This window comes from Eucyclogobius newberryi, unplaced genomic scaffold (assembly GCF_026437365.1).
Source record: "Eucyclogobius newberryi isolate DKJ021-1_F unplaced genomic scaffold, fEucNew1.0.hap1 SCAF_14, whole genome shotgun sequence".
Taxonomy (NCBI): Eukaryota; Metazoa; Chordata; class Actinopteri; order Gobiiformes; family Gobiidae; genus Eucyclogobius; species Eucyclogobius newberryi.
This window is the reverse complement of record NW_027315768.1, coordinates 20768798-20780398: the sequence shown is the minus strand read 5'-3', so window position 1 is coordinate 20780398 and position 11601 is coordinate 20768798. Positions and strand designations below refer to the sequence as shown.

Here is an 11601-nt window from a genome sequence, read left to right as displayed (position 1 = left end):
ATTGTATTACAATCTTGCGTAGCATGGATGTATGTTTTTTTAAGTTACATTTTTGAACCGTTGGGGCCTGGTATAACATTTAGATAATCACATCTGCAATACATTTTTGTGCATTTAGAGAGAAATGTTTTGCAAGCAATCTGTACACTCTATTAAGTATTTCCATTCTTGAGTATATCTTAATGAATTCATAAATCACCAATTATTTTCACATTAAAAAGTTATCTATAGTACTGGCAGCTGAACAAATAGACAAAATCCAGGCAAATGTCCAACAGCTTAATGTACATTTATGACCGCTCTTTAAAATTTGGAACATGTCTAGTGTTCAAACATATTATTATAAAATTGACCCATGGTTTAGGCCTTGGATGAGTCTTTCCTTGCTGCAGAGCACTCCCCACAGCCTCACAGCTCCGCCCCTCCCTCTCCTCTGTGCGGTGTCTATGCTCCTATTCTGGGGCAGACTCATTTAACCACGCTGATGTCTTGATAATGTCTCACAGCCTTCACTTGCAGGTACAGAAGAGATTCCTCAACGCTGGACAGAGTGGACACAAGTGGTTACGGCTCAGAGGATGGCCAAAAGGTTCAGATTCAGAACAGATTTTAAATTTTCCACATAAACAAAATTGACTTGTTTGTAAAGCTTACATTTTTCCTGGCAAAGAAGAAGAAGATAAGTTGTGGCTATTTAAAAATGCATCATAAAATGTATACATTCCCAATTCTCTGACAAATTATTTCAACAAAAAAATAAAAAAAATAAAATGAAACATAAGAAAACGCATTTGAATAATTTGACTGGTCTGCATAATTAATGCATTATGGGAGGCATTTTTTGTGGAGCAGATTAGGAGGCGTGGCGTCATTGCGTGTGTAACGAAAGCCAAGTGAAAAAAAAAATGATTGAGGGCCCTTTAAGAGATGTTTTCAGCTCAACAATAAACGACAGAGAGAAGAGGTAAGCATCCCTCCTGGATTTACTGTTCCTTCATCGGTTCCCGCAGTTGGCCACGTGTGAGCAAGGGCACGAAAATATACATCTGAATGTGCAAAGTAAACATAAACTCTCGTTTTGTAAAATGATGAAATTCGGCAAAGAGGTATTAAATGGGTATTTACATTAGGCATGGCCTCTGCTATAGGCCTAATTAATTTAGCCTACATTTGCACCCATTTAAAATGTATGCTGCACCGTCACCAATAATAGGCCTAAGTCCAAAAAAGTCATGCTATCAAAATCCATCAAATGATTACAAATGTTTTGGAAGATCTTGATGCTGATATCTGATATAATTGGATTGATTTCTTTTGTTAGCGTCTTATTGTTGAGTCTCGTGGATGCACGCGAGCTCGGTGTCTTTAAGCGGATTTGCGTCCATTAAGCGACAAAAGGAGCAGTTCATGGCACAAGGCGCGTCTGTCTGTGCGTGCGTGGTGCGCGCGTGGTGCGCACGCGCGCCATTGCCTCGTTGATAAATGGAGCGACATCAGAGCGAGTCATTAAAGCGCTGAGATATGAGGCGTTCAGCGCGTAGCGGCAGCAGCGGTGGCGGTGGGCCGCTCGGGGCGCAGGCAGCACCCTGGGGACACGCGCACACCGGCCTTCTGTGCTCACGGGCCGGGCTTAGAACACTCTCCGTGATGCTCACTTACAGCAATAAAATGTTATAAATGGACACGTTGCCATCAGTCCATTTGATTTAGAATTTTAACATGAATGGAATGGAGTCAATCTCTATGTTTTATGTTGTCTGATGGAGAAAGGGCATTTTACATGTTGGTCTTATTATGAAAAAAAAAATGTTCGTGTACGACACAATATATGTAGAGAAATATAGTATTCATTTTCACAAGCACATTTTAAATGTATTTCTAGGTTTGCCAAATTAAAGTCACGGATCCAACAAAGTCACGGACTTATGCAAAAAGTATATTTTTTTACACCGCGTAAACACTGTACTGTTATTTAGGCCATATGGTGCGTGGCAGCATTTGTAGCCAACACTTAAATTAGTTCAAATCCAGATATAAATTCACGTTGTTCTTGTATTTAATAGTTTTCAAACTTTAAACTGTTGGTGATGAGAATATTTTGCACTTGTCTGATTATTTTGAACCTTTGCTGAGAGCGCAACAACAAAAAAAACAAAAAAAAGCTGCTGCGTATATCAATGGCTCTAATCGCATTAATTACATTTGGGCAGAATTAATTAGAGGTAACAGACGCACGGTCTCCTCACAGGAGGAGCGCGCAAGCCACAGTGGAGGCATTTTAATGACCTCGTAATTCAATTAACCGCCTCCATCAGCTCCACCATTGATTTCTGAGGAACGAATAAGAAGAAGAAAAAGCCTGGTGAAAGTTGAATTCTGCAAAGTCGAGGCGGCCTGTAATTGCACAAGACGCAGAGATAGGAAAAAGCGGAGGGGAGGGGGCTGCGAGGCGGCCGTGTATAAATAGTGTGCTCTCAAATACACAGTCACAACAGCAGGAGTGATCTCACCTCCTCTCCACCCCTTCCATCTTTTCTTCCTCGGCCCCCCCCAAAAAAAGGCAGCAGCTCAGCGCGCGGCACAGCTTGGCACGCGGCGGACAGAAGACGGCTCGAGACGCAGACCCGAGACCCGCATTCGCTCCTTGAGGTGTTCCCGTCCAACTTCATCGTGGATTTCCCCGTGTACCAGAAAGGACCGCTGCGGACAAGAGGCACCGACCGAAGCGCGCCACAAGTCGACGTGTTCGTCATGGAAGAACTTACGGCGTTCGTGTCGAAATCGTTCGATCAGAAGAGCAAGGAGAGCACTAAAGAGAGTATCACGTACAGGGAAGTTTTGGAGAGCGGCTTGACGAGGGCGAGGGAGCTGGGCAGCCCGGACAGCAACCTGCAGGACATAACAGACACGAACCACTGCCCCGTGCATCTGTTCAAGGATCACGTTGAGCTGGAGAAAGATAAACTCAAGGACTTTAATGGTTCCAGGGCGACAGAGGGTAAGACATGCATAAGAAGTGTGTTGTGTTGTGTGCAGGGTTTTACGCGCCGTCAGACAAAAGAACCAGCCCGGTGAATGTGCGCGCAGACACTGTTTAGTTCAACTTTTACGCACCGAAATGTGAACATGTGCTGTTTTTCAATTAGAAACTATCAGTAAAACCCAGTTGACATTTTAATTCAGGTGTAAATGTAATTAAAAGTCTTGGGTTCTGAGGGAAATAATCAAGAACATAGATTTTCTTAGATTGATGAATACTTAGGCATGTGTCCCAATAGACAATATTTCATGTTTTATTTAATTTAAGATATTTAAACTCGTGTGCTTCACTAAGCTAAGGTTAAATGTTTTTCAGACAGAGGGAAACCTTAAGGCAAGTTAAATAATGCAACACACAAAGATACAAGAAAAGTAGTGCATGGTTAAATGCTCCGTAATTTGCCCTTGATTAATTTGTTAAAAATATTAGAATGCCTATAGTAAATAGTCTAAGAGAATGTGAGCATTAGGCTACCAATTAGTTTCATCTATAATAATTGAATACCATGAAATATTTTAGGCAAAACCTTTATATTTGCAAATGTATACAATTATTTGCTGATTATCGTATGCGCAATTTTTACGTCTAATTAAATTTTGGAGATTTTAGCATGTGGACTTGGACAAACTGCAGAATCTGTGCGCACATGGTATTTAATTGCGTTAGTTGTCACTGTGTTACTAAGAACACAGACACCATATATAAAAAAATCCTATACAGCGTGCGGTGGCAGCTCTGCGCGTAAATTAAGTGCGCTTTTGTGTAAAAAGCTAAAAATACATATGTTTCTCCAGTCTTTTCTTGTAACCAAAAATACACCACTGTCGCAGCAGAATAATTAGGTCCGGTCTATTTGTGTGTATTTCATTCTGTAAATGTAGCATGCTTTGTTTTGACTGATCTGCTCCACTTATGGCACTGATATTGCTCTGCTTGAGACAGGCAGTTGTCAGAAGGCCTGCAGGAGTAGTCAGTGTGTAGCCGGTGTAGACTGTTGTTTGTTGCCATAATGCCAGGCCCCAGGCCCCAAGGAGGGCCCATTATAGACCAGAGAGAACGTGGTTACTAATGGCTGAGTGTTTGTTTCTGTGCAACATTTTTAACACGCATTCTGTTTCTTTTCAACACGCGCGCCCTGGCAGGGATATACGAGTGTAAGGAGAAAAAGGAAGACGTAAAATCGGAGGACGAGGACGCACAAGGCAAGCTGAAGCAGAGGAGGAGTCGCACAAACTTCACGTTGGAGCAGCTGAACGAGCTGGAGCGGCTGTTTGATGAGACGCACTATCCGGACGCGTTCATGAGAGAAGAGCTGAGCCAGAGACTGGGGCTCTCCGAGGCCAGGGTCCAGGTCAGTCCTGTCCACTAAAGGTGTTCACATGCTCAGCCACCCTTTATCCTGACTCTAAGCAGATATGAGGAGTTTAACATAATGTAACACAAAAGCAAGTTCAGAGCCTGTGTATTTTGTTCACTGACAATGACAACAAACATGATCTGATTCAGATTCTGTCTAATACACTCCTTAAAAATAAATATAGCTTTTTATGTTCCAACTTAACACGATCTTTAAAACTACAGACGCACGTGTGTGTTTCCTTTCTCACGTCTATAATTTATTTAAGGCTAATATTTAAACGTTTTAGTAAATGTCTAATGTCTTTAGATTCTAATGATATTTATTTGACTAATGTGCGTAATTTCTGGCTTTTCTGTAAATATAAATTACCAAGAGCATAATTGCGCAGGTTTATTTTTTTCTCTGCGGATAAATAAATTAAACATATTATCGTTGATGCATTTAAGTAATAAGTTTCTCTACTACTAGTTATCCCCTATTGGAGTTTATAGGCCCACTCACTCCCTTCATCACCAGCCTTAGGGGCCAGACTGCCACCCGTTGATGAAAATGAATGAAGAGCCCGAAAAGCTGCTGGAGGGGACGCGCTCTTATGTCAACTCGTATCCCTTCTCATTCTCTTTGTAATATCTGCCATTGGCTTGATGTAGTGTCCCCATAAAAACGCATTAGAAATAACTCAATTGCAGACCAACTCTGCTGCTGTTCGGCCATAATAGGATGAATAAAAGCCATCATATTGCGCTTCATGGCCGCAGCGATTGACACGTGGAGCACACTGTATTGTCAGGGTGCACTTTGGACACGCGCAATTATCAAGACTTGAGTTGAACGCGTGTGTTATAGGCTCATTGCTGGTGCTACAGAGGCTTGACAAGGGCGTGAAGTGTCCGGGAGAAAGTGTGCCGCGTCCTCGCAAACAAAGAGCTATTAAAAAGGTGGAGCGTGGGAAAGGTTTTACAGGTTTTTTTTTTTGGTCTTGCTTCACAGAATAGTGGCCTGTACGAGTTGTTGTAGCAGGCTGTAAACCCCGCGCTCGGAGCAGCTGTCAATGAATCTAATTGAAAGTTATGAGAGCTTGGTGAGGAGCAGGCAGTAATTTGGTTAGGACTAATATCACTGGGTTTCTGGCGCACTGCTAAATTAAATGTCATTATTCACTGTCTCTAATAAAAAATCAAAAAGGAAATGAGATTAGGGTATTTGTGAAGCGCATCATTGAGTGGCCCTTAATGAAGAAATAACTGTCTGAACCAGTGTAGTTCACTTTGCTTAACATACTGGCGCGTAATTGGAATTGATCCGGTGCGGCTAATACAGACCTGATTTATTATGTGAATGGTTACCGTCATGTAAAACGATCACCTGCCAATAACACGCCTCACAACAGTGCTTTAACAGTCGTTAGTGAGTGGCAATAATAATAATAATAATGATAATGATAAGAATAATGATAAGAATAAGAATAAAATAATAATAGCATAATTACAATAATAATAATAATAATAATTGCTTAGTAAATAATAGTGGCCTAATAACTACGGCAACATAAACAATTAAAGTTGCAAACCAATATTCAACAAAAAACGAATCCGTCCTTAAAAGTGAAGCATCAATTTGAATAAATATGCTCTGATTTATATATTGAGTAAAGTGAAATCACTCGGTTCTATATTCCCTGTTGCAGCCTGAAATCACGTAAAGCGTGTAGAGGCCTTCACGCACACCTCTCCCAGTCATCACGTCCAAGTCTGGATTATCTCATGTTTTGACAGACAACTCTAATCAAAACCTCCCACGTGATCATTAGAACGCGTGATAAAAAACGTTTTACGGTCGCTCGTGCCCCTCGCCGTTAAATATGGCTTCATGGCATCATCTCGAATCGTCATCGCCGTCAGCACCGTCATCAGCAGGCGCCCTTTGTGGTCCCAGTCGCCGCTAATCATCGCGGGGTCGAAGGGGAGGGGAGATAATGTTATTCACCGACGCAAATTAGGTTGATGATGATTAACAATAGGGCCGTAGCCTGCAGCAGAGAAGAGCAGGCAGCACGTTCAAAGACGCGCAACAAATAGGAGCTTGGTTAAGAAAAGAGAGGAGTTGTCTTTGAGAAATGACTGTCCAATTAACGGGCATGATTTCAATGGTGTTTTGATGCAATGATAGCACAATTTATTTTATTGTTAAACTATTTTAAAATACATATAAAGAACGTTGTATTTAACCGCAATTGTTCTGAATGATGAACTTTCTATTGTTACGTTATTGTTTGGTTGTTAATTCAAGTATAGGATATGCATTCAAAGAAAAATAATAATTGGCTTATAATATTAGTTCAAACTGTTTGTATCTGTCAATTAAAAAAATATATAATAATATTGGTTTATCATTATTTTTACTAAAATTATTCATTTTTTCCTTCCTCAGGTGTGGTTTCAGAACAGAAGAGCAAAATGTCGAAAACAGGAGAACCAGATGCACAAAGGTAAATGTCACTTTCTTCTTCTTTCTTGCACATGTTAAGTCAGTTTATTATTAGATTTGTCATTTTTAGGCCTATTTCAGTTTTCAAATTCTGACAGTATACTTGACCGTTTTTTTTCTTTTTTTCAAATATATGTTGAAAATTGTGACCTCCTCATCTCACATAACAACAACTGTCTGGCTGTCTGACAGACATCTTTCCCTTCTCCCCAGGTGTTATTTTGGGCAGTGGCAGTCACCTAGACGCCTGCAGGGTGGCTCCTTATGTCAATATGGGTGCCCTTCGGATGCCCTTCCAACAGGTAGGCCATGTTCCTTTATTGCTACAATGTGACACGGCTACTGACACCTAAACATTGAGTAGTTGAGATCATTATAGAGGGGATTACTGCAAATTTTACTGTCTAAAATACACCCGGTGATTGTGTGGCCTTTTGCTAGGAAAATGATAACTCAGCACCTGTAAATGTTGAAACTGAAACAAAAAATAGTATGAGCGAAATGTCAAACAGGAGCTGCTATTTTTACGTACAGTTCTGCCCCAAAACTATTCATGCTTTAGGGAAAATCTATTTACCTCTACGAAATTATAGTAACAAAAGACTGTAATAAAGAGTAAACATTTGTATTTGATCATTTTAATGTACATTATAATAAAAATAACTTTGCAGCTTAATCTTAGCTGTCAACATTATTTCCTATACACATATACCTCTACACTTTTAAACTACTATTTTTTGATGGATTTAGCTTCCTTGCCTCACCATTAGGATAACCAGATTCCTCACCAATTCACACTCGATGTTTTCCTCCTGTTTGTTGCCATACATTTATTTACCACTTGGAACTGGTCTTGTTGCCCAAAGCCGGTAAATTAGTCCTTTCGAAGTTCTTGTTCATATTATCAACATATAATACTATCAAGAGTGTGCTAAAGAGCCTATGGTGGACCTTACAACACTTTTCTCACCTGGTTCGTGCATGGCTGAGGTCAGATCAGGCTGTGTCGCATGTTTGGACAGGACAAGGAGGTGGCTGGGAATTTGATCTAGTGATATATTCCTTTTTACATCCTGCATGCACTGTTGTATGCTTGACCCCTGTGAAAAGCAATGGCCTAATTAAGCCAATGGAGCGGCAGGCACGAGCACATAAAAGGGATGATGAAAGCGCAGAATGGAGTGGGCGCTGATGCATATTGGCACTGAGCTGCTCTGGCAGGGGAGGAGGCCTGCATACAGACACGCTGCAGTGGTAGAACGCAATGTTAGAAATATAATGCGAGTCATTGGAAAAATGGAAGGGGTTGGTGCCGAGGTATGACTTGCATCTCAATGAGTGAAATGTTGAAAATGCGCTTTTGTGACTGCCTTTGGTGTCAAACACACTCCAACAAAGCAATAAATATGCACTTGGTGAGTGAATGAAATAAGAAAAATAAAGCTCAAATGTTCACCACCTGTTCAGTCGGGGCAGATAACATTCAGCCCAGATTAAAATTACACTCCAAATCAAGTTTCACAAAGTTAATTTAGTTTCCCGTGCAGTGCAGTTTGCATTTTATTAACGCATGCACGTGGAAACGACAGCTGTATTCAGTTACTTGATTCTCTGCTGGAGGTTCGGTTTGGATGCAGAGCTAAACATCAGCAATTTGTGGTTTCTATTTCTATTTTCCATTTCATTCAAAAGTATTATTTTTAAAGAAAAAAACAAACCCATTTCAAAAGCAAGCATTGTCTAAGCTTAACATTTACTAAATATTGTTTTTATTGCCAGATAAATGGCCCCATTTCTTTATTTGAAGAGAATTCCTTTTTAATGACTTATAAAGTAAGTGTCAAGATTGTGAAGATGGATCTATGCTTCTTAAAGTCCTTTCCACTTGACTCAGGGATATGTCTGAATTAATATTTATAACTCACATTTCAATATTGAATATCTGTGCAGTGCAAAATTGTTTATTTATGCAATTTGATGCATAATCAGAATAACAAGACCGCATATTTTCAAGAGTATAACTTCAGTCAGAATTAAACAAATCTGTAATAGATCTTAAAAGAATGTAAGCGCTGAAACTGGAAGTGGAGTGTGTGAGAAATCTATGATTCATTAAGTTTCAGAATGGTTGACATAATAAAGAGCTGGAGCTGTGAGTACCTGATCTGTTTAGTTAGAAAACAGTGTGTAGGCACCAGCTCTGAGGGGGAAGAATGTGAGGGCCGTGGTAATAGTGTCACATGGGAAACCTAAATGCTGTGTTCTGGCTGAAGGCAGAGCTCTAACTGTGTATGTCTGCAGGTCCAGGCGCAGCTGCAGTTGGACGGAGTCACACATTCGCACCCCCACCTGCACCCTCACCTGGCAGCACATGCCCCCTACCTGATGTTCCCACCCCCTCCTTTCGGACTACCAATCGCCTCGCTTGCAGACTCGGCCTCTGCAGCAGCGGCGGTGGCAGCAGCAGCCAAAAGCAACAGCAAAAACTCCAGTATCGCTGACCTGCGACTCAAGGCAAGGAAACACACGGAGGCTTTGGGACTCTGATGCCAGCGGGCCACTCCTCCGCTCGCCTGATGCCCCTCTCACACCAGACTGGCCTATGAAGGGCTACTCACAGCTAAAACTAAACTAAACAAAAACACTGAGTGAGCTTGAAAGAGAGGACACAGACACAAGGGGAGAAGGGGGAGGAACAGAAAAGGAAGAAAATAAAAGGAGGGAGCCAAAATTGTCACAAAACCAGCTGCCAAAACAAACCACTTGTAGAGAACGGTAATGAAATACCAATGAAATCATCTTGTACTTTTTGCCCAACAGGCAGGACTTCTGCGGGGCCAGTGGCTCAGTCCACTCCAGGCACAGCTCACATCCCCTGGACCGTACAAACACATGTGGATGTCTGTCTGAGGCCGGCCCACACCTGAAGAACTAAACCTAACCAGGCCGCCATATTGACAGTGCAGAGGGGTTAAGCATGGGGAAAACACACACCACCACTTCTCCGAGACACCCCGACTCACTAAATACAAAACAGAAAATTGTGTTAAAAAGGCCATATCCGTCTCCAACCACTGTGTTCCCTGCTGCTGCTGAGTGCATGAGCTCTAAAGGAGGACCGCTGGGACTGCCCTCTGTCCCGCCCGACATAAAGCTGTTTTTAACACTGCCATCGCTCTCCACTCTGCTAAAGCTACAAAGTGAATGCTCTCATTATGGTTTGATATTCCTCCTGATGGACGAAAAAAAGCAACAACTTTTTTGTTCAGTGTGCGGCAGAGGGGAAGACAGGACTCCTCCTCACGGCATTGCTCTCTGTTAATTGTGTTGTGTCCTGGGTAAAGAAGTGAAGAAAACCTTTGCACTTCGGCTCTTGTATGTGGTGTTTACAAATGGCACTACATGCGGATACTACTTTACTAATTGAAGGAGGGAGGGGTTTGATATTGTCATGTGATCCTCAAAAAGGACATTAACTTGGATAAAGGGTTTAAATACATGTTTTCTTTTTCTAATTCTGAAGAATGCATCAGTCAAACTGAAATGCAATGGTGTGCAGTTTTAAGTGCAATACTGTAAATAGCTAAAAGTAAAAACAAAGCAGTTAATCCTTGATAATAAAACCCAATGATGATCATTATTTTCAGGCACTTTTGGAGTGTTAAATTTCTTTGCAAAACACACCAAGTGTATATTTTGCTGCAGAAAAATGCTAAAACCAGGTGCCAAGCCTTTTTTGAATCAGATTTCTGAACTTCAGGTACATTTTGTTGCTTGTCGAGGAAAACCTGAGCACACTTTTGGATGCTGCGGATATTTAGGGTATGTGAAACATTTTTAGAAATACAATTAGCACTGTAACCCAAGCCAAACCGTTGTTTACAATATGATCTTGCATGTTATATGTCACATGTCATTCTTGAGTTTTCCAATGATTCAGAGTGTACTTTACTAAATAGTTCCAAACCAGATAAACTCAATTATACAATGATTTGCTTCTGATGTTCAAGCTGCGCTGACCATGTGGATAAAGTCTGCATCATTCAAATCATGTCCAAACAACTTCCATTTAGAATTGTTTATATGTCTCCATTTAAATTAAACATATTGGTGTTTTATTTATTGATCTGTTTGAAAGTTTATGAAAGATGAAATAGTTGAACTACAAGTGTACATTTTTTCATGGCTTTGCGTTTATTTTTGTATGTTATTTTAAGTGTTGAATATAAATTAGGGGGTGTGGCTGTAGTGCATTGTCGGCCTATAATGTAGCGTGTCCACGTTTACAGACATTTCAGGGATGGTTGAATTGAACAATACTCCATGGAATTCGTTGTACCCATTCAAAGTAATGACCATTTCATCTGCAAGCATGCTTAAACATAAACCATTGTATCATTTGTTTTCCCCTTTTGATTCACAAAATATGAATGTACATCTTGTACAAGTAAACTATCAATAAAGTTATAAATATTTGTACGTGAGTTTCCGAATACTTGACCCATCACAATATTTTTGTGTGTTTTTCTCACACTCATTATAAATACGTAAGGGTTAGTTATTTTTGTTTGACAAGTAAAATATGAATATAGCATGTTAATATAAGAAGAATGCGAAAACTCAGAGATAATACATTGTGAATGAGTGTTTGTAAATTGAGGCTGCACAACAATTGAAATCGCTATTTGAATTGCTGCAATTACCAAATCGGTAA

At 40.6% G+C, this 11601-nt stretch overlaps 1 protein-coding gene across 2 annotated transcripts; it reads left to right on the top strand.

Moving 5' to 3' along the window:
* The first annotated feature begins 2474 nt into the window (after positions 1–2474).
* Positions 2475–11366, top strand: shox (shox homeobox). 2 transcript variants are annotated; one of them, XM_072444881.1, is made up of 6 exons: positions 2475–2998; positions 4183–4391; positions 6831–6888; positions 7101–7189; positions 9189–9401; positions 9708–11366. In XM_072444881.1, exons 1-6 carry the CDS (start codon positions 2752–2754, stop codon positions 9795–9797), a joined length of 906 nt encoding a protein of 301 aa, XP_072300982.1. In that variant the 5' UTR covers positions 2475–2751; the 3' UTR covers positions 9798–11366. The 2 variants fall into 2 exon arrangements, with proteins under 2 accessions (XP_072300982.1, XP_072300983.1); XM_072444882.1 differs by having other exon boundaries at positions 2480–2998; positions 7080–7189.
* Positions 11367–11601: the final 235 nt, after the last annotated feature.

Excerpts from the sequence above, each read along its gene's own strand:
- shox (XM_072444882.1), top strand. The coding sequence starts at position 2,752 with ATGGAAGAACTTACGGCGTTCGTGTCGAAATCGTTCGATCAGAAGAGC. Across the intron at positions 4,392-6,830 it reads TCTCCGAGGCCAGGGTCCAG|GTGTGGTTTCAGAACAGAAG; the intron begins GTCAGTCCTGTC and ends TTCCTTCCTCAG. Across the intron at positions 9,402-9,707 it reads TCGCTGACCTGCGACTCAAG|GCAGGACTTCTGCGGGGCCA; the intron begins GCAAGGAAACAC and ends TTTGCCCAACAG.